A 23,611-nucleotide genomic window follows, 5' to 3' on the forward strand; every position below is an offset into this window, starting at 1 on the left:
AGTTTGATCTTCTGCATCTCTATACATATATGTCAGAATACATCATTGAAAGAATTAGCACCAAACCAGGCAATGCATTGATTAGATTGTGCACACTAAAAAATAGCAAGTTTTCTAATGTGGATAAAATAAAATCATGTATAAATACATTTGGATAAAGCAAAAGATACCGATTACTGTGTAGGTGCCCTTTTAACACTGTTAAAGCCATTCTCATAATAATCCATTGATTCCATTGATTCAAAGCCTTTTGAGGGTCATGTCACTTTTTAAATTCAGTTGTGTACCTTAGGCTATGATCGTCAGACGTGTTAGCTTTTGCTGGTGGTATGGCAGCTTACTGTGGCTAAGGAACTATCAACGAATCTCTTGAGGTGCTGCTTCAGACATCAAATTAACAATAAATGTATGTTTAAATAAAACTCTTGCCAGCTGAAGTCAGATACAAAGAACAAGGTTCCAGTTCTCTCTATGGGATACTGGAATAAGTCAGCAGAAAGGATTTTTCCAGGTTACTTCAGGAGAGAGTTTCATGTTGGATTTGCTACATCTTAGTTCTGCAGAGCTTTGCAAAAGAACATAAGGCATGTAAAGCAGATTGAGGATTTGATAAATACTCCTTCCAGTCTATGTTCAGAATAACCCAGTATTTCCAAGAGACAGGAAAGTGGGAGCCATAACTGTTTTACATGGGCATGGACCATGGGGACTGTGGCTGGAGGGTGGTTTTTTTGTAGATAAGTAGAGGGAAGCACCTGAAGCACCAAAGAAACTTGGGAGTTTATTTCATGATGTATAGTCAGGTTTAAAAAATAGCAATATTTCCATTGTCTAGATTGCGCTGTGGATTTGGTGTCCATTTTTGAAAGTTTTAGGATAACCAAGTTCATGATTTTTGAAGAGGGTGCACTACCACTTAATAATACATTATGACAGGAGAGAAATATGTACAAACAAGTCTAAGCCTGCAGGACAGCTATACTTACTCCCAAATGAATAATATCGCCAGCCATTGCCAGGGGTGGCAGGGAGCAAATAGAAAAGTGAAATTAGAGAGACCGGACTATCCTGGCGGTGATGTACTGACTGCCCAGCGTGTCGAGCAGGCAGCGCAAAGGAGCCAGGCTGTGGGTCTAGCTGTGTTTGCAAGATTGAGATCTACCCTTTATTTATTTAAGTCTGATTTTCTGGAGCAAGATTTTCTTGTAAAGGAACAGCCATGATTTGTTTAAAGTCTTCAGGAGATAAAAAGCAGATGGCATTGATTAGCTAATTAGTAATATTTTCTACAACTTATCAGCTGTGCTGATATGTGTAGAGTTTGCAAAAGCTTGGGATGAATCTTTCTCTCTTTGATTTGTTGAAGAAATTGAGTATTTTAAAATCTGGAGGGGAGGGAAAGTTATATACAAATGTGTAATTTTCTGCCCAACAGAAATAGGTTAATCTTTTCCTTTGAGTTCATAGTCAGAGCTCATTTCTTTGTTTTTGAGGGGAATATGCACAATGAGGTTGCAGCTCTCCTAGCTCTTGTCTTGATTGCATGGTGTAGTGTGTAACATACCACAGGTTTCTGGCTCTCCCATATTCCTCTTTGTGGATGTGCTTCTGCTCCTTTTGCATTTATTGTGGAGACAAAGCAAAATATTATTTTTTATTTTATGCCAGGCTCACTTTTAGCTTGTCTCCTTGTGAAACCTTGGCAGCCACAGCAGCACCCTAGCAGGACTTATGCCAAGTGTTGGCCACCTCCATGACCACTACTATTACAGTGATCAATGCTGTTTTGGCCAGAGCATCACTGGGGTGTTGGAGGACCCTCCGACCTTGAGTTATACTGGACACAAGTCAAATATCTTGATGTTGCCTCTATGATGGCAATTGTTCATCATTTAGGGCAAGATAAGAGTTCCTTGCCAAGATGTTAATATAAAGAAGAATGTCTGAGAAAGGATATCAGCCTTTCAGACCCTGCTGGTTGCACAGCAAAATCTTCATATAGCTGAAAACCACGAGACTCATCTGGTTTCTTCAGCGACAGATATGGGAGGGCTCATAGGCATATACCAGTCCCGATAGTCATGGTGGTCTTTGTGGGAATGAGTATGGGTGGACACAGCTTTGGATTCCCAACAAGTCCCATAATTAGGACTTGCTGCCAATTCTCTGGAGGTTTGAGCTCTGCACCTGCACCACCCCAAAGCCTTTCACGTGACAAGGTCCCGGCATAGAAGCTGTATTTTAATTGCCAATGTGTAGCATGGGTGACGCATGAGCTGTCAGCTGGCCACCTGTGACAGCAGGGAATGAGAAAGAGCTTTGTTTTTCTGTTCTGGGGAACCGTCCTCCCTTGCAGATGCTCTGCAGAACAGCTTTGCAGTGCTTATTGCCCATTTAAGTCTTCAAAATAGGGCATGATGCAGTTTGAGGTGGGGCCCAGACATTGTACAGGTCAACTGCCTGAGTTGTGCTCCATCCAAAAGCCATCAGGACTGGAAATTGCCTAAAGCGAGAGAGAGATTTGCTCCGCTGTTATATAGAGCTTTCTATTTTCCATGGAGCTCGATGTTGAAGCTTTAGCCTTTCTATTTCCATCAGAATGACATTTTTTATTGGTTCTCAAGCTGAAGAAACAACAAATTCTGCATCCTCTCTGGAGCACAGTCTTGTTAATGTTCTTTGAAATGTGACATGTGTCGTGGCCGTCAAACTGCAATGATCCCATTTCTTCTGAAATGAGAAAAACATGTCACTTTTGGCTCTAAGTAATACAAAGGGAGAGTCGTGTTTTAGATAGCAACTGCATGACTGCCAAAGATGAAAGAAAAATGTTATTACTTTTGGAAATTTCATAATTACAGTTAATGATAATTTAATGAAATAACATTGTCTTCACCACTATCACTAATGAAATGTTTGAGAGTGATAAAACAGATCTGGTTAAATAGAGCAAGAGTCTTGAGTGGAATAGCTTTGTGACAGCAGCCTGTATGCACAACTCTTGAATTCCTATTTTTTGTTAGAGTAATTTAAAAAAGAAGACAAAATGAAGGCTACCTGGCAAATAATGCACACATGAAGTACTTAAAGGCCTTCCATTAAGCAAACAATACTGAACTCCTGAATAACATGCTGATGACTGAGTACTGCTCCTTAGAAATGCTAACCCTTCATTAAAACACTTTCCTTGTTTTTCTTTGCAGACAAACCAGAGAACAAGAAACCCCACCTGACTTTTTTTATTTCTCAGACTATGAAAGACATAATGCAGAAATAGCAGCATTTCATTTGGACAGGCAAGTAAAACAGATTTGCATTAAAAGAAAAGTAGAAATATTGTGATAAGTTTCTGCACTTGGCCAGCCCTATAACTGAATTACTTTTAAAAAAAGGGAAAATGGAACAAAGGTGGGCAAGCACCATGAATAAATGAAATGGCAGATGATGAAAGGGTAGATTAATAATTAGGAAATGCGACTTGCTCTGGGGATAAGAAACCTGGCAATAAGTAATTCTCAAAAAGAAAGAGAAATGATACTGAAGAGAAGCCGAGAAATGAATTTCCCCTGTGATCTTGAAGTGCATATGGAGAAGACCCATCTCCCGGGGAATATGTAGCATAAGTGTGATGGGAGTCTGGCTCACCCCAATTAGCTCCAGGGCATGCAAATCCGAGCAAGACATGAGGAATTGTGCAAGTATTCAGGGAGGAATAATTGAGATGGGAAGGGAGTTCTGGTTTCACAGCAAAAAGCTGGGACCGTCCCATATCAGGAGCATATTTAGGCCACAAGTTAGTAGGAAGGAGAGGATGCTGATGATCATCCCATGCTCCTGTTAGCTGAAAATATTCCCACAGGCAGAGTTAGTACAGGGTGTGGTGGATACTCCAAGGCTTGGAATGGACTGCAGCCCTTCAGCCTGCCCAGATTAGGAGCAGGAGTTAATAATTAGTGAGGAGTTATTAACAATCTGGCTAGAAACCATGGCATTTCACAGGCTGAGTTAGAACTGAAACATCTTTCACACCCTGAAGTGCCAAGAAACATCCTTCAAAAGCTTGAAGCTTTGTGGCCACAAATTATTTGGGGGTATGTGTAATATGGCTGCCTTCTGGGTTGATGGTTAGGATGAGGGAACCTATCAGTGGGTGGTACAGGGTAGATTTGCCATTAAGAGCCATCCTGGTCAGATCCTTCAAGGATCTTCTATATTTTATTGTTGTTAACCTTGGTGTTGATCCCTTCTGCTTTATATTTTATATTGCCGTTTTAAGCAGATGGTGCTGTAGGAAAAAACATTAATGGAGTTCCTGCAAGGAGGTATGTTAAATATCCACACACTAAGCAGAAAAAGCAGACACTAGCCAATGTAGAAAACCTTACCAGCAGAGAGTGGACATAAAAATCCCACTTATGGGGAGGCTTTGTATGGGGACTTTGCTCTTTTACTGTATCTAATAGCAATGCTTCGTAAAGAGTTTTTAATGATCTACCAAGGTGGGGGAGCTTGGGGTAGAAAAAGGCTCTTCAGCCAGTCTTTGCCCATGGGAAAATTTTTAGTCTCAGGGAGATTGTTTAGGTTGGTGTAAGGGTATTAAAACAGAGAGGAGCAGAAGCAAATAAATCAAACAATACTAAGACTGTCAGGAAAAAAAAAATACTCGTTTTAGATCTATTAGATGGTGTTTATGTAAGAAAGAGGCTGAAATCCCATTCCTCAAGTCACTTAAAAAATTGGTGAGCAAAATGCATGTTATAACAATCCTGAAGTAGCACAAAGTCAAAAATAAGTTTCTGCTGTCTCTTATTTCTGGAATTCTTGATTTTTGTCATGGAACAATGTGTCCCCATAGTCTTCTGTATTTTGCATCTGCTCCATACTATGTAGGCAAGTCAGAGCTGATCATATTCAGGACGTATTTTGTAATATATTATACAAAGGATTATCCAGTTTAAAGTTGATGGGCTTTTTACTCCTTAAAGACCACAGATAAATGTGCCTTCAGAGTGTAATGAACCTTCCTAAAACCTATCACTATCATTATATTTTAATCCTTTACATAAACTATCTCTTTTCTTTCTCTTCCAGGATCCTGGATTTCCGTCGCGTGCCACCAGTTGCAGGTAGACTGGTTAACATGACAAGAGAAATACGAGATGTTACTCGTGACAAGAAACTGTGGAGAACGTTTTTCATCTCACCAGGTAGTCTTGGAAATAACACTATATTCTTTCTATCCCACCGAACACGTACTTAAGGGAACGATGTGTAGATTGCTTAATTGCTAAGCTATTTCTAATAGAACTGTCTTCTAGACCTTTGAATAAAAATAAATGTGGAGGCATAGCCTACAAAGAAGACTTTATTGTTTTGAATTGAGCCTTTTCCTCTTGACAAATTATCCACAGAGACAGGCTTTTATGTTCACAAATGCAATGTATTCAACAAATGTTTTATGTAGAGTAAATTCTAAAGCAATTTCTTCTGTTGCTCTCAGTTTACTCAAAGTGTTATTACTTAGCCCATTAGTTATTTAGACTTTTTTTCCTACTGCAATGTGATCCGTCACTTCTGTTGCTCAGATGCATTTATTTCTCAGTTTTGACTGGAGGACCAAAACCTAATTTTCTCAGAGTCATGAACCTCAGTTTTTGTTACAGCAGGAGTTCAAAAAAAATCAAGAAAGTAGATGTGTAACATATCCTGCTTCCAGCTCAAATTCTCCACTGGTAGATGCCAGAGTAGAAGTGATCTGAATTGTTCCCAGTCCTCGTTCTTGCTTTGAGGGCTGACCCCAGGAACCAATACGACTCTCTATTTCTATTACTCTTCACTCTTTCACAACATCTGGTGGCCCCAGCCAAGGATGGAGCTCCAAAGGTGGGAATTTTACAAACACAGGGTAAAACCATGCCCTGCTCACCAAAATATACATATAGAATGCGTAAGGATGGGCAAAGGGTGGGAGAAAGTGGTATCATCTCTGTTTAGCATCTGGGATGCTGTCATGGAGAAGTTAAGGCTCTGAGTTAAGGCACAAAAATACATGCTTAAGTATGTTCTTAGAGAAATAATATATAGGGAAGTACTCAATTTAAAGCACGTAGCTATGTTCCAGTAAGCTTAACTCATATTATTTCAGCTGTGTGCAAATGTACTTTGCTGAACTCAGGCTGTGACTTGTGTAACAGGCAATCTGGAGCAGAAATCTCTGGAGATCTCTCCCTTGCTCTGAGTGTGATTGGCCAGAAGCTGTTTATCCTAGATCCCTAAAGTCAAGATCCAAAGACTTAATTACATTTTTTTCTGATGTAACTGTAATTTATTGCTGTTAGCTGAAAACCAGAGCCCTGTCATTGCAGAGCTTTCTCTCTTAAAATGTTCATCACACTTTTATGATCACCAATAAAGTCATTATTATGGCCGTTATTTTTAGCTTAATATTTACGTTCAGCTCTGCAAGACACACAGTTGAGCAGACAGTTGTTTATTCTAGTAGCTTCACTTGTAAAATACATTACATAATTACAAAAGGTTTCATCTTACCCTGTGTTATAAGTGCTCCAATTTTACATGTACAGTCGTCATGACAGTGGTGACAGTACATGGCAAGAGTACATGGTGACAGTGTTCGCCAAACCTGATGTGCAGACATTTTTGTGTGCTAGGCACTTGTGTATCTTTGAGGGCTGACCCCAGGAACCAATACGACTCTCTATTTCTTTCTCTCTCTGTCTCTCCCTCTCTGTCTCTCCCTCTCTGTCTCTCTACATTTTTTTTTGCTTGATTTTTTCTTTTTTTTGTAGGCAATCACACACAAAAGATGGCAAAAAATCTTGTGATTGTTTATGTGCACAAGGTACTTTGGCTCATTTGAAATATAAGCCATTTTATTCCCGTGTTAGCAAGTAAGACATGGATTAGTAGGTTTGCTTGCTTTTTAGTCTTTCCAGGTTGTATATCAAGGCTTAGGGGTGAACTTGAGTGATTTCTGAGAATTACAAAACTGTACTCAGGTACTGAGCAGCTTAACAGCAGCCAGAGCATGGCAATGCAGAGTTAAGGCTGCCAGTTTGGATGAAGATTTTGATCTTGTCATTATGAAATTCCAGACATCCAAGGGATGATCCAAGCATAATCCTTTATTCAAATTTTTTTAGAGGCCTCAGATAAATTCAATTAAAATATTTGATTAACTATGAATCAGGCTTTTCTGGAGAATAAAATGCTTAAGCAATTAATTTTTCTTTCAATTTTACATTTCCTAAATCAATATACTTTGCTTAAATCATGTTGGTTACTTGTCAGAGTTCTTCCCTACAAGTCCCCAGTTTAATTAGTCGGATTCTCATTAACATATGCCCAACCTCCATCTTGTATTTCAAACTGACCTTAAAAGGCAGGCATTAATTAATGCTTAATGAAAAAGTAATAAAAGTCCTAAATTAAGCATTTAGAAACAAATTCACAAACATAGCAGGCAGCTCAAGCAGCCGATTGAGGGCAGAAAAGGGAAAAGAGGAGGGTTCTGGGATGAGCCCCATGGCCTGGAGAGGTGAGGAAGGAGAGGGACCGGAACCCCAGGGAAGACTGGAAGAGGCTGACTTGTCCCCTCTGGCAGATGAGGGGCAGCAAATTCAGCTAGTTTTGAGGGAGAACTGATTACAAAGCTGAGAAATTGTGGTGTGACATGTAGGTACTTGCAAGAATCAGTCTGTGCACCCACATTAAGCTATTGAGGCCCCTCTAGGACTCCCTTTCAGGTGGCTGTGTCTCTGCATCTCCATCCCCAGCAGTGCTCAGCAACAATTAATGGTCATGGGGACACATTGTGTCTGCTGGCAATGTATCTCTCTCCATGCACCCATATCCATCTCTTAAAATTAAATGAGCACTAAATGTAAATGATTTTATATGAACCTCTTCCCCTTGGGCTGGGAGACCACTGTTTGCAGTGGAAACCCTCAGAGGGTAAATACTGATGATGCTCATTAATACACCGTATTGTTCCCTGGAACGGTGTGGGGATGTGTTGAATGAAAACTCACTGCATTTCCACACCTGGGCCATCTCACTTGTCCCATCAGGCATGGAAATCAGGGTCTCCTGCCGCCAGGAAGCTGCAGGCAGTTGCAGCTTCAGAGCACGCTGCAGAGCGGCATCCCTTCTTCCACTGGAAAGTGGAAATGGCTGCAAGCAGACAGGTCAGTCAATGCATTAGGCTGCATTCAGAGAGAAAGCAGATTGCAGAAAAGTGCACTTTCAGGCAGTTTGGACTAAACATGAGAAATGGAATTAGGTCAGTAATTATTTAAATTAATTTTACATCCTTAGCAGTAGGGCAAACTGCAGTAGCCCTGCTACTCTTACAAATGAATGGTAATTTGCTAGGAAAAAAGAGACATTAATGATGTCAGCCTTCATTTTGGAAGTAATTGAGGCAGCAGCTTAAAGAAATCAATGTTACACAGCTAGTAAGCGCTATGTTTTTGTTCATATTAACCAATTCCAAGGGATTATGGATTTTTTTTTCCCTTGTCAGCAAACAATAGTAATTCTGAATTAGCTATTATTTTGAGCAGGTAAAAGAAAGATCTTTTCATGCATTGCTTTAGTAAATATTCAGGGTTCTTTCCAGTACTCCAGTTCCGCAGGCTTGCTAAATGTCCTCTATTAACAGTCATGCAAATCTCAATAAAAGAATTGCTCTGCCAAGCAATTTGCTTTAAGGTATCTCCACTTGTTCCTTTTCTTCCTGGGCAGAATTATTGTTCAGCTATCAGGATGATGCACAGAAAACATGCAGATGAGTACACAGACACTCTGGTTCTTAATTGTTGTAATTAATTGGGAGTTTTGATCACCACACCATGATTTTTGCGTGGATTTCATTACGAATTGTATCCATTCAACCTCAGATAATGAAAATCAGACATTTGCAGCACTACTCGGGATTTTCTTGCCTCTCTAGTGCTTTGGGGAAACAATTTTGTTTTTTAATGGAGAAGAAGTTTGCATGTTGCAAATTCCCAGCATTTGAACATTTCAGCATGTGTAAACATCCCTCCCTTTCTGGTTTGCCAGCACTGCTGCTGTTTCCATTTCTACCCACTCTGCAGGAGCACAAATTCCTGGTGGTCGCTTCTTTTGCAGATGTACTTAGGGACGGGGGTCTGTACAGAAGCATGTGTGTTGTATGAGAGAGGGGCTGGGCAGTTTTAATGGGAGGAGAAGGACCACACTCCAGTTAGACCTCATCTCCCCTTTCCCTCTGCCTTTTGCCTTCGAAAAGCCAAACCCTGCTCTTGGTATAGGATTGCCAGCAAAGCGCTGGGCTTGTGTCTCTAGCTGGAATTTCACCCTCAGCCTGCTGTGCAGAATGTGGGTCACCTACTTAGGTTTCAAAGAGGCTTGCTACTCCACCTTGAAGTCTTAAATGAGAACTGTGGCTTTCTATATTTGGTACCTCTTTTTTTTCTACATTTTTAAGAAACCTTAAAAATGAATGTTTCCCCAGATAATTCAGGCTGCTTCATCTCACTGCCTGTATGTAAGAACTAGGGTAGACATACCAAGATGTCTATTCTGTATCAATCAAAGCAGTTAATTTCTTTAATACTAACTTGAGATACAGCATCCCTTAACCTCCACTACCCCCAGAAATCGGACAGGAGCCATGGAGAGTAAGCATCACCAGGTCTGAGCCTACAGGGAGAATAACAGCTGGCAGAAAAAGCTTTGCCATTGAAAGTAACTTCTCACCAAGAAATACACTTGTGGTTTTACTGCAAGTTTGCTGTCTTAATGGCAGGATGCATCCTACCATTGCTGGGAGGACTGGACTCCCGTTGCAGGTGATGGGGGTTCTGTGGGAAAATCAGTACCTGGAAGAGCCCAGCAGGAGCGGGGATGAACGGCCTGGCGTGGTGCAGGCAGCACACGTGCTAGCTGTGTCACTCTGCAGCAGTGAATGCCATCGCTGCCATAGCCCCCGAGCTTTCCTGAAGATTTATCTGGATACGAATGTGTGATTACTGTCAAATGATTAGTCCCAGTTGCTTTCGTTGACAATATGGAGCAGGGTTTCATTGTTCCCAAAGTTAAATTCAGAAGCAAACTATTAAACACAGTATTTATCTTCCCACTGTGCAAAATGCTGTGTTTAATATAATTCTGTTTTTGAAAGGTCAGATTTACATAGTGAGCAGCAGAGGCTGTGATAGCGCAGGAGGGGCATTGCTGGGCCTTTTGCTCTTTACAAAACGGTTACGGCAGCAGATAAGCAAGCATCGGCTTCCTGCTGCCAGGTGGAAGTCAGGTCATAGAAACCCTGGAAGATAAATTGTCTCAGGCGATCAAGATAAATCTGCGTGGGTTCCCTCCCTCCACAGATGAGCGGGTGATGCTGACACAGCTGAATTGAAGCACAAGCCCCACTGCAGCTTCAAATCGGTGGAAACATAAACCCTCGCTGCAGTGCAGGGGAGAACCCTACCTTCCCACCGAGGCAGCAGGCACCCGGAAAATATGAGATCTCTTTATATCTCCTAACTCTTCTGTACTAGCCTGCAGCAAGCAGCAAAGCAGCATCTGTATGTGATTTTTTGTAAATCATCCCTTGTGGCAGCCTGGAACCCCTTGAAATATTTTGTCTGCAAAAATGTCTTTTAAGGGTATAAATCACAGATGTTTTCCCCCAGGTTTTATTGGCTGAGAATATTCCAACCTTCCTAATGGCCCAGTATGATCTTCCCATTTGCAGGCCATCTGCAGCTGGCAGTGCTGCCCACAGGTGCTTGGACAACTCTTTACTTTCATCCTGAATTATGGAAGAGGTTCACAGGGAGGCATGAAGCCCTTCTGGTTTTGCCAGGATGATCAAAGGCAAAGTTGAGGCACCTGTGTTAGCCCTGCAAAAGCTATGCCAAGTCCATGCTGTGATAGCATTTTTGAAAAAAAACCATGAGAGGTTATAGACTGCAGGGCAGCACGCCCAGGGCTTGCGTTAGGGTGGGTTTGTCTAGATGTTGACTTTACACTTGATTTTTGACTAACAAGATGAGTGAGTCCGAAGGAGGGCCACTGAGATGGTCCAGGAGCTGGTGCATCTGGTATAGAAGGAGAAGCTGAGGGCTTCAAATTTTTTTAACCTGGAGAAGCTGGCCTGAAGCTGTAGCTTAGACCAGAGGCCTCCAGAGTCCCTTCCAACCCCAGTTTCCCTAACTGTGATTGCTCTTTGCTCATGCAATTTGTAAAAAGGTTTTCAAAACTTCACTCTCAGAGATTTGAGTTATATTACTGAGTTGCTTAAACGGAAAAATGAGTGGGGTTTCTGTTTAGAAGTTAATAGGCATATCGTGTGATGAGCAGTGCCAAGACTTGTGCTGGAGTTCATAGGAAATAGCCAAGCCGAGTGGCTTATTGGTCAAGGACATGGTCACTTCTTAGCTCATGGGAAGTCTCAAACTACTGTTCCTTTAATTAAAATGTTAAGGGACTAAGTATGCTTTATAAGTAAGAAAAAGCTTTAAAAATAATTTTTAAGAAAGGATATTCTGCATGGTAAAACACTTTAAATTACAAAATTAAAAGTGTAGACATGCTGAGTGCTCCCTTCCTTCCTTTTATAATTTCTGTTCTTCATTTTCTCTTCCCTGAAGTACTTTTCTTTCAGTAACTGTCAACAAGGTTTTTGACCACAGGGTAAATATTTCTGGACTGAGTCAGGATATATTTAACTGGTATGAGTCAACCCTGTGAATGTAAATATACAGTTCGTGTTGGAGTTGTTCCTGAGCATAGGTGGATGGGTGGTCCTTGTGAGTCAGTCACAGCAGAGGGATTCAAAAAGGCTGTGTCCAGAGTAAAGTAATCACAACTTAATGGACAAATCTGATGACCATCAATAGAGGCTTGGAAGTGAAGAGCTGAGACAAACTGTCAAGTAGTACACATCAGCCTTGTAGTACAATTATTTGGTGTAATTTCATGGTTAGCAGTCGGTCCTAGATAATACGGTTAATTAATACAATCAAAAACATCACGAGGCCTTTTTGCTCTTCCACATTCTCCTTCTCCTCCTTCTGCAATCACAGCTCCTTGCCCTGTTTCTCCCTCCCTGCTGTTATCTCTGTCGCACTGAGGCTGGTATTGCTGCCTGCCCTCTTGACTCATCGTCGCCCTTGCATCACCCACCATCAGTGTACCATCTCCGCCAGGCGCTTTGCCAGCCGTAGGTTGAATCTGGACCAGAGCGATGTCATACCAATGTGCAGGGTGGCATGCTGCAGGGCATCACTGCAATGAAAACCCACCAGCTTACCTATCCAAGCCATGGGGTCATCTGTGGCAGACAGAAAATCACCTCCCGCTATTCACCAGCTCTTCCTGCCTTATTTATACTGATCCTGCCCAAAGGGAGAGTAGCTCAGAAGCAATATTTAAATTTAGAGGCCTTGTGGGGAATTAGGAAGCAATGCGACTTCTCAGCTTCATGTGTTACCATAAGGAAAGGGCACAGTCTTCCTCTAATGACATTTTATGTGCATAAAGCAATGTCAAAAGTGTTGTAGCACACCGACAAGAAGATCAGCATTGTGCTCCTGTTCTTGTTCATAGCCCAACGTTGGTGGGGTTTGGGGATGAGCTGCTCTCTCCCACCTCCAGTGAATTCATGTGGGAAGGGGGTTCTTGTAAAGAGGTGGATGTTCCTGTTGGTACAGAAGTATGTGGGGGCAGCTTTGGGGAGATTTTAAGGCAACACACGCTCCAAAACCTGCTGCAGGTTCTTTTTCTGTGGTTGTTGGAGTAACGTGGTGTGTGGAGGAAGAAATTTGTGTTTGGGATGTGTGCTGACAGAGTTACATCTGTGCTAGCTCCACCTTCCACATACACCCCCACATGAGTCTTCATGGTAAATAATTCTCCTTAGTAAAACTGCCAGTTCTTCTCATACCAGCAAGTAAATGAATGAAATGTTGTTGTCTTTTCTTAAAGAAATGAGCCAAGATTTTGAAAGGTGACTTAATTTGGGGCACATGCCACTTGTTCAGCTGGGGGATTTGGGGTTCCAGCCTGAGGTAACAAATATATCCCAAAGGATGTATCAGTCTGGGAAAAGGAAAGGAGAATGGAAAAGATTAAAAAAAAAGGTGGTTTTGGAATATAAATAGACTGGAAATAGTCACAGAGAGCTCAGCATAGGGTGTGATCCCAGCCACGGAAATAAATGTCTTTCTAGTGGTTTCAGTGGAAGAAAACTATGTGCAGTAATGGGGTTTTGGGTCTGAGATTTATTTCTGCTCATGTTCCTTGACATACATCAGTGTTTTTATGAATTCTTGAACACTAATTTAAGGGTAGGTTTTAAACCTCTTTTCCTTTATTTGCCAGCCAACAACATCTGCTTCTATGGGGAATGCTCCTACTACTGCTCAACTGAGCACGCCCTGTGTGGAAAACCAGATCAGATCGAAGGGTCTCTGGCTGCTTTCCTACCTGATTTGTCTTTAGCTAAAAGGAAAACCTGGAGAAACCCTTGGAGACGTTCCTACCACAAGCGCAAGAAAGCAGAGTGAGTAGTGGTGAGCAAAGGGTTCGCCAGCTGCAAAGGGTTCACCAGCTGCAAAGGGAAAAATAAAGGGAAAATAAAACAGTGGTGCAGTTACTGCCCTTGACTGATCTAAAGCATTGAGGCTTAGGAGAGCATCTGCTTTTCTTCAGTGGGTACAGGTCCTGGGAAGGGACAGAGTACTTGCAAGGAGCTCCAGCTTATGGTCCTGAACCTGAAAGGACCTTCAATGGCATAATTCCCTTGTGGGACAGATACCTCCAGTGGCTTTGACAGGATGCAGTGGGATCTGTCTAAGTCCTATCAGAGGCAGAAAGATTCACTGCTATCAGCAGCCCTAAACAAGTCTCAGATATTTTCATCATATGACTGATGGTGCAGCTGGTCTCCTAAATCTTGAAGCTATTAGCCAGATAGTATTCAATCTTGGGATTTTCTTCCTTTTTCATCAGTCACAATCTTTATCGGTTCCCTGCATTACTGGAAGCAGCCTGAAGAATTTGCTGCCTCTACCTGACCCTGCCCTCAATCGAACATGATACAACTAGATCTTTGCAAAATAATTTTTTTTTTGTAATACTCAGTAAGCTTCGTATGTCACATAAAATATCAAAATATTGGCTTTTCCAGATGGGAAGTTGATCCAGATTATTGTGAAGAGGTTAAACAAACACCCCCGTATGACAGTGGGACCAGAATTCTGGATATAATGGATATGACAGTTTTTGATTTCCTAATGGGTATGTTTCATCTCTTTCAAAAATTAAATGCAACATTTAATTAGAATAAGAACCATTTCTTTCTACACCACTCTGCATAGCTCAGCAGTTTGCTAAAGCATGGTTGAAGCTGCATTTACCGTATGTGTCGTTCTAGATGATTATGAGAAAATGCAGATTTACATGGTTATGTATTCCCATCAGTGCAGATTAAAGGAACAAAGATGTTCAGAAATGCAGAGTGATGATGAACGCAGGTCAAGCTAGTCTCCTTCACAACAGTTAAGGGCTTCACAGTTTGCTTTAGTGAGTGCTTTACCATTGTAATGTATGGCTCCTGGATGCACATGCAAGGACTGTTCATTATTGTCACGTTTTCAACCTGCGGTAGTATTCACTGCTGCTTGCTCTATAAACTGTCAGAGGGGGGGAAAAAAAGAGGTGTTGCTGTGTCACAAAGGCAACTGTGATATGTATCAGGAAGTTTTTTTCTGTTTATGTAACCTGATTGGAATAAAATAATTATTAACAAGCAGGTAATAGTGACCTATTCCAAGCCTACTTAGTGGTTAACACTGAGACATTCTCATGTGAAACCTGTTCTACTGCAGCTAATATACCTGCAAGCTGCCAACATACATACTTGATCCTTGGACAGATGCCAGCATGGACATATCCTCTGCCATTGCCACTACTGAGATTTCTGCAATAGGGTGCAGCAGGAGAGGCCAAATCACAGCTCAGGAGCCATATGTGGCATCTATAAGTGGTTCAAGACCCCCACCATGAAGACAAAATTCATAACTTGGCACCAGTACTCTGCACATTGACCTTAAAAATCAGATCATGCGTCTGCCTGCCATGGGTGCCCAAAAAGAGCTGTTCAGCTGTACCACTGCAGTAGCATCCTGATCCATATGTTTAGAGTCATAATATCGTTTTGGCTTTCCAGGCAGCCAGAAATTTGGACAAAGTTCTTATTAGAGGAAAAACAGGATGTTTGGTCATGGTTCAAAAAGTTTAACACAGTATTAGCAAAGTCATATGGATTAACATCCATGCTTGAAGGATGCATTTTCCCCTCCCTAAGCTAAGCCTCACACCTGGCACGCATACCATGGCTGCTTTGCAGGCCGTACTGACCCAGGGCTGGAGCAGCAGGGCTTGTTTTCGCCAGTGAAGCTCTGCTGGCTTAGGACATAGCTACCTCACAGATGACCAGGCTCCCCAAGCAGTTGAGATGCCATTGTACCTGAGAGAGATTTCCTTGGCACACGCCAGGAGGGGTTGCTGGAGTGTGGGAAGTTTGGTTTTGTCTCCTGATGGTCCTCTAGAGCTTAAGTATAAAAGCTACAGAGAGCTTGAAAAGCTCGCAGAGGCATAACTGCCCATCTTCCAGTACCACACACTCTGGGCTTCCCACAGTAGAAGCAAATGAGCTCAGTCGACCTGTTGCTTTCTCTGCCCTACACAGCCATCAAGTTTGGGGAGCGCTGGCTTCTCACCGAACCATAGCTTTTGTATTGCCCTGACCTGCAGGCTCAGCAGCAAGCCAGAGAGATAACGGTCTTTTTTTCTCTTTATTCCGTAGGTAACATGGATCGACATCACTACGAAACCTTTGAAAAGTTTGGAAACGAAACATTCATTATCCACTTAGATAATGGAAGAGGGTAAATACCTTTAATAATCTTTCTGGGGAAGAAAAAGAAAAAAGTCTTTAAAACAGCCTTTATCATGTTCTTGCTCTTATCTTTAAACAGGTTTGGAAAATATTCCCATGACGAACTTTCCATATTGGTGCCTTTAAACCAGTGCTGCAGGTACATTTCATCTCCGGAGTTGTTTCCCATTTTACACAGTTGTTGCCGCTAATAAGACTGAAATGTTCAAGTGAATCTTTTATTCCATACCATGGAGAGGAGGAGATGTTATGATCCTTCCCAGTGAGTCTGACCCAAGCTAGCCCTGAGCGTTGGCACTAACACGTTAAGCGCTTGGCTGAGATCAGGACCTTGCAGGAGCGTGGCTGTGAGCTGTTGAGAGAGGCTTTATTAAGACAAAATACATGTCCCATTGAAGTCAAGTGGCAAAACTTTCCCCAGCTTGTTCAAGTGCTTTACAATGGCTTTCCACAGTGCCCACGGCCATGATTTTCAGAGAGGACAGGTGATATTTAGAGTTTCAGCTTTTTGCGACTGGGACACAAGGTGAGCTCTGCATCTGCGGAGGTTCTGGGCATACCTGCAGCGTGAGCTAGTGGGAGCCCCTGCTGCCACCACCCGCACTGCAGCTCAATACCACATGCATCATGAATGTTGGTGCCGAGATGGATGTGACCCCATGAATGCTGCACGACATCCAGTCGGTGCCTTGCCCAGCCGAGGAACATGAAGGCTCTCTGCACTTGACTGTAGAGCTGTGCTCCAAAACCTCTCCACCTTTAAGGGCTCCCAAAGATCACTGGGCAGGTGACAATGCCAGCTGCTCATTAGGACTGTGACAGTGCCTGCTTCTCTTCATTTCAGATCACATAATAAGGTTTTTATGCTGTTACCGCTATGCTGACTATAAGCCTTTTAGCCCTGTCAAGATCAATAGTGATGAAAATACTGATTTGCATTTTTTTTCTCCTTTTTCTCTTAGAATAAGGAAGTCTACCTATCTGCGATTACAGTTGTTAGCCAAGGAGGAATACAAACTCAGTCTCTTGATGAAGGAATCTTTACTAAAGGATAAAATAGCTCCCATTCTCTACCAGCCTCACTTGGAGGCGATGGACAGGCGGCTGCGGATTGTCCTCAAGGCTGTTAGTGACTGTGTAGAAAAGGATGGTTATGACAATGTGGTTGAAAATGACTTTAACACTGATGTTAACACTGTTACGACCGAGAGGTAGTGAAATCACAAGACTACGTTTTTACCAGCCAAGTAAAGAAGATTCAAAGAGGGGGGGGGAAAAACAAAAAGTCTTGCAAAAGACTGTATATGCCACTTTGTGAATTCAGTGAATTCAGAAATGAGATATAATTGTTCCCAAAGTAGGTAAAGTGTAGACTCTGAAAAGGCTCAGTTCACTAAGGAAAATAAGTCTAATGTGATGCTTTTCATTAGGTCCTAAAGAGAGATTATGAAAAGACTCAGAAAATACTGAGATCATTAACACACAACAGTCTGGTAGCAAAACACCTCCTGTCCTTTTTGTATAGAAAGGAGGCCTTTACTTAATATTTTGTATTTATATATGGTATATCTATGAAAACCCAGACCTACCTACCAAATTTAACTAAGAGGGACGGCATAATTTTGTGACTCACACTTTATTTGTGGTGACAGTCCACGTAGTATTTTGTGTTAACCCTTTAAGTGCTCTAATCCACTGTATCTTATTTAAATTGAATGCTTTTTCTTCCCAGCTACTCAGCATTTAAAGGGTTAAGGCATTATGAACTTTAAAATGCAAAAAATAATAATTATTATAATAATAATAAATACAATGGTTACCGGAAGGGAATTTCACTAATTGTGCATTGACAGGAATACTTGAATGTTGGTTTTACAAAGTGATGTAAAATGACAAGTTGTACTATTTGTCCATAAGGAGCTGGCAGCTCTTATCTTTCTAGACTATCATAGCTGAGCTGCTACTTTTCAACTTTGCTTTTGATAGTTTTGTGTAAATATATACATATATGGGTAAAAAGCTGCTTTCAGCAGCTCTAGGCTTACTTTTGCAGCATTTTTGTGGAATTGTTTGCAACGTGGTAAAAGTGCAATAAAGATATGGCAAAATGTGTAGCCATCATGTCTAAATGGATTCATTTTTCACTGGAAATCTCTTTCAGAGCAAAGCTGTGCACAATAGCCAAGTGTTCCAGAAGTAGTTGTTTGAATTGCCATCCCCTTTTGTAGCAACAGCAAGTCAAGTTAAAGTAGGGAACTGGTGATTAATATACGTTACAACTCCGATAAGGACCATGGTGTTGAAAGTGGCTAATCTTCCATATGAAAGCATTGTTTTGACTGTCATTTCAGCATCCCTTCCTCTTGCAATTATAGCTGAACACCTCTAAAAGATCATGGCTTGACACACTGCCCAGAGGATTTAGATACATCAGTTCCTCTGACTTGGGTAACAAAAGCCCTTGCACAACCCAGAAAATCTCAGCCTAAATTATCTAGAAACATGATATTCCTAACCAAATAATTTTGAATCATGTACAGCTGAGTTCATGTAATATGTGTGTAGACTTTCAGCCCAAAAGCAAGCTATAAATTGAACGAGTCACTGTATGTGACTTGTGAAAACATGGTGTGGTACAAAAGGAATCCCTCATCGCTCGTTTGGGTGAGGAGTGAATTTATTATGACAATATTCATCACAACTATAATTCAAAGCTGTCATTTGTTTCATTTTATGTCTTTCTTCTCGGGGATTTATAAACATATACTTTAAAAGCTTGTAGCCAGATAGACTAAAATGTAGGCATTTCAACATATTAAGATTATGAATGAGATAAAGAGCTGCTATATAGTCTCATTCACTTCTCAGGTTGATATATTATCACTAAAAAAATACGTCTTTTACTATTTTACTGCCCATTTCAAATTCCCATGACTCTCACATACATGGCATACAAAGACAACAGAACATCTCAGATTATACAACTGTTCATGAACTTGTAAAATTTCTGTGTTACCCCATGGCTTTTTTTCACTTTCCAAGACCGACCTGTGGTAGCAAGGATGTTCTCTAACACAGTGCTTGCACTGCAGTTCTCTCTCCCCATTAGCCAAAAAACCCAAAGCATGGGATTGTAAAAAGGTGAAATGAGTGATATTACCCTTGCTTTATCCTCAGTGCCTGGCTGTGGTTTCCCTGCAGGTGCAGCTTTTTCTCACTATGAGATTGTGCCAGGACAGCAGACAGGAGCTATAAAAAACCCTCCCTGGCACAGCTCTGCTTTCTGTTTCTGGGGTCAGGTCAGCCAGAGGCTCTGGGTCTGCAAACCTGGTTTTCTTTTGGAAAGCAGCACTTGGCAGCCTCTTGGCTCATAGAGGAGCAGATATAGCAAAGGTCTTTGTTCTTTAGAAGCTGGGTTGTAGGTCAGGAGCTTCTGGCAGGGTGGTTCAAGCTGAAGGTCTCTGCAGAAGGCTGCCTGGTGCTGTCAGGGATATCAACTTACTGTTATGAACCCGATGCTGTATTTCTATAAGCAGAATTAGTAGTGTTTCTACAGAATAATTAACTAAAGGTCACTCATCCTTGCCATATTGTAACCAGCTCTGTAGGGTCTCCAGTGTCTTTCCTTTCCTGAACTTTGATGCTTCCCCTTGAAAGCTCTGTGCTACAGCTTTCTAGACCTATCAAAATTATTCTTGTTTCCAGTCCTAAATTAGACATACAGAAAAGCTGAAGGGGAGGCTTTTCTTTGGGATGAGACATGTGAGCATTTGGAAGAAGGGAGATATTAGCTAAGAGGCTGGGAGAGGTTTCCTTTCTTTTGTGCTCTCTGAGAAGTCGGGGTGAATTAATGACACCTGAGCAGTGCAAGCCTAAATACACCACAGGGTGCTCAGGCAATAAATGGCAACAGCTAAGTTCAGGCCCTTTCTGTGGCTGGGGGAGCTGAGGACACGGGATTGATCTGGGGGTTATTTCAAGAAGTGGAAGGGCTGATCAATTAAACAAGCTGTGGAGTGGCTTCTTGGTATCTACCAGGAAGCTCTGGTGTGTTTGCATTCATGCTGCCAGGTAGCTAGAGCTTTGAGTCATGCAAATTTTCTAGGTGTTTGGGAAGGGAAAAGAATTATTGCTTTGTTCTGATATTTCTTTTCTACGTGGGCAGGGGTGAGTGGGCATGATAGACAGGAAACTGGAGCGGGGAAGTGAACTTGTGGCTCTGCCTTTCAGCTCTTAGGGCTAACGCAGCCTTGAGAATAGCTCTGTACAGCCTGGGGAGGGGCAAACCTCTGCTTTTGGGGTACATCTGCATTGCCCCAAGACAGAGCTAGCAGCTGGCTTGAATTTCTTCTGAAAACCTCATGGGTTTTTGAGAGCCTCTAGGGACAGGGTGTTGCTCTTCTGGGGTGAAATGCATCCTTCTACAGGCAATGAGGGCTTTCTGAGCTATCTCAGCAGCAGGTACAATTTGAGGGTGCCTTTGCGCGGAGCTGGCTTGTTCTTGGGAGTTCTTGTAGGGAGGACACCATGGGTTTGATGTGCAGAGGTCGCATGCTTCAGCACGTGTGTGTGACAGCAGATTACCACAGTGCGAGATGGTGGCTCTGAAAGGGCTGTCGTCGTACGTTAGGTCAGTAATCCATGAACTAAGGAGGATTAGCATGACATGGTGTAACATCTCTTTAGGAGTCCTACATTACCAGACAAAAAGATTTGCTCTAAGAAGATAAATAAATGTCAGAATCCAATTGATTTGTCTCCAAATCTCAAAAATGGGTGTAGCAACAGCACCTAGGCAATAACGTACCAAGAAATCTGCAATAGTCTATCAGGGGCATAACGTGCTCAGCACAATAAATATAGTATGTGCAATAAATACCAGATAAAAATAGATATTATACTTCTAAAAGCACCTAATTACAACTGTATCTGACAGCCTAGAACAGCTTACTGTATTCTCCTGAGTAATTCAAATGAGTGCCTCATTTTGTTTTGCTGTTTTTCTGTTATTTAAGCATCAAAGAAAATTCACAGAAATTAAAAAAAAAAAACAAAAAAACCCTCATTGTTCGAATCACTGTTGTGATCAGCAGTACCGGAGAGAGCCTGTGGTGTATATACAAGCTGTAAGCCTGAAGGAGATTGCAATGTAAGCAACAGCAAGAAGCATTGCGTAGGAGGAGGGAACCTGGGATTTCAGCCTGACTGTTGCCTTCAAGCGCTGAACTGAAAATGAACTTGTCTTATGTGGGTATTAAAGGGAGAAGTGTCCAAAGGGTGTTCTGATTCCTGCTAGTGGTTCTGTACCTGGTACCTATAGGGCCAAGAGGGATATCCTGCTCTCTTCTATTGCAGCAACTGCATCATCCCCTTAACGCATCCAAACTCCGCTTGAAGACTGTCCCTGCGTCAATTTTTTTGTGGCCCCAGCCTAAGCATATTGAGTTTCCAGCTGGGAGCTGGATGTATACTAGAGCCTTGATAATTTGCATCCTGATGGAGCAAACTTTCTTCTAGTACTGAATGTATGACCACAAAATTAATTTTCCAGAAATTATTCCAGGTATCGGTTGTTTCTGTGGACTTTCTTGCCAGTGGTTGTTTACTAAAATATTTGAGGCTCAACAAGCAGAAATGAACGTGCACAAGGAAGATTCCTTTTAAACTGTAAAATGAGTGTTTGAGGGAAATGTTGAGTTGCCTGTGACAAGTTTTCACATGGAATTTCAAGTTATTACCAGTTAGAAGCTGCTGGATTTCTTGAGAATACTTTTTTATGCTAAAAGTGATTCATAGGCAGCCTCCAGCCATAACTCAGTCTGTGACCAGATCAAACTGAATTATCTGCATGCTTCTACATTTGCATCGGTAAAGTACCAATCCAATGCTTTTGGGGGCTGTCTAGAAAAAAATTAAAAGCAATTCAATTTGGTGGGTCAAAAGACCTGAGAACTGAGGTTGGACCAGTTCTGGTCATGGGTGAAAATGAAGCATAAGCAAAAAGGACGCTATTGATTTGGCAGTACCAGCACCTCTTCCTCTAATGCAAGGTCAGAGCAAAAGTTTGTGTCTGGAGATTGTCTTCAAGAGCTGCTGGAATACATGCTATCTGCTGCTCTATCTTTTTAGAGATATTAAATACTTTCCAAGGTTTTCCATTCACGCAACTTTGATGTAGTTAACATGAAGTAAGGGGATTTTGAGCAGGATGAGGGGAGTGCTCGCATTTGTATCCAATCCACTATATGAAGAGTTATGTGCTGGGAAATTAGCTCCTCTCTTTCGAATGACCTTCATACACAGTCAGCTCCTGTTCCCTGTCAGAAGTAGCATGTGTTATGCCTTGAATCTTGCTCAGATATGGGCCCAAACCCAGCAGCTTGCAGATGGAATTGGCAGCTTGAGCTAAAGCAGAGTATCTCGAAATTGGAGGTGTCAGATCAGAGCACTCTCCACTTCTATGAATGTGGGAATCTGGGTCACGTTGTGCCCTGGCCACAGTAATGAATGACATTAGGATCCCTACTTAAATTCCTCTGCTGCTTCTTCTAGAAAGGTGCTACCTGATTGATAGACATATGTACAAAACCACCTACGTGCTTTAGTTGACCCTGACATAACTTCAAAACACATCCCAGGGTGGCTTAAGATAGATCCTACCCAAAAGACAGACAATTTAAAATCTCATCCCTCCAACCGCTGGTGCTGTACTAACGCCAGCCATGTGTCACTCCAGAGGTGGTTGCTGGAGTCTGCTGAAATACAGTGATCTCTGTACGTCAGTTGCTTGCTGAAGCACCTGGATACCTGCAGAAGGTGCCATAAATCAAGTGAGGACTACAATCTGCGTGCATCTTCTGAATCCTCATGCACAGCTAAATGACAAATGAAAGTTAAAGTTGTCAGCAAAATGTAAGCAATGCAGCTGAGGAAGCCCAAGTTGGGGGAAAAAACCAAAACCAAAATGACAAAGGCAAATTGATGGTCAAATCCTTTCTTGCAGACACTGACACATAAGCCAGGAGCAGCACTTATTGCTCTGATCTCAGGCTGAGCTTTGGAAATGGAGGACAAATCTTCTTCTGATTTGTAAACTAAGCAAATCAGGCTATCCAAAATTGCAAGCAGCTTTTCTTCTAGTGTATCCTCCTTAGCCCTTCACCATAACAATTTTTGTAACCTCTTAGAGTAGCACCATGAATCTTTGCCACAGGCAGCACTTTATAAATAGTGACAATAAAAGGCTTTTCTGGTTAGTCCGCTGAGTGAAGTTCAGATCGTTTTCTAGACCAAATCAGAACCCTTTCTGCTGATTTTTAAGCAACTCCTTCCTAATCAGTGAAGTCAGTGAGAGTTTTACAGGAGCAGAATTTAGGTCCATTATTTTCTTTCACTGCCCCATTTACAGATGAATAGTCTCTCTGACTTCCTCGTGGCTTTCTTAGCTACAAGCTTAAATAATTTATTATTATTGTTTATCTTTTCTCTATATTTCTAGATGTTTGCTTCACTGATTTGCACTGGATTTCCATTTTTAATGAATGCTTTTCTAGCCTGAATAAACTCCAAAATTCATTATTTATAAATTGAGGCATCTATAGCCAAGTCTTTGCATTGTATTTGGAGCTTCATTTA

The 23,611-nt window shown here is 41.7% G+C and overlaps 1 protein-coding gene across 1 annotated transcript in view; it reads left to right on the forward strand.

The window, feature by feature from the left end:
- The window catches only part of FAM20C (FAM20C golgi associated secretory pathway kinase), a 61,116-nt gene extending 43,024 nt beyond the window's left edge, over positions 1–18,092 (forward strand). The window contains exons 4-10 of the mRNA XM_009467908.2: positions 3,204–3,296; positions 5,092–5,207; positions 13,396–13,576; positions 14,204–14,313; positions 15,884–15,965; positions 16,056–16,115; positions 16,939–18,092. Coding sequence (XP_009466183.2) covers positions 3,204–3,296; positions 5,092–5,207; positions 13,396–13,576; positions 14,204–14,313; positions 15,884–15,965; positions 16,056–16,115; positions 16,939–17,191 — 895 coding nt within the window. The 3' untranslated portion in view covers positions 17,192–18,092. The remainder of the gene's footprint in view (positions 1–3,203; positions 3,297–5,091; positions 5,208–13,395; positions 13,577–14,203; positions 14,314–15,883; positions 15,966–16,055; positions 16,116–16,938) is intronic.
- Positions 18,093–23,611: the final 5,519 nt, after the last annotated feature.

The sequence above is a fragment of the Nipponia nippon genome, unplaced genomic scaffold (assembly GCF_047370975.1).
Source record: "Nipponia nippon isolate SJK-2023a ecotype South Korea unplaced genomic scaffold, ASM4737097v1 scaffold_5, whole genome shotgun sequence".
NCBI lineage: Eukaryota > Metazoa > Chordata > Aves > Pelecaniformes > Threskiornithidae > Nipponia > Nipponia nippon.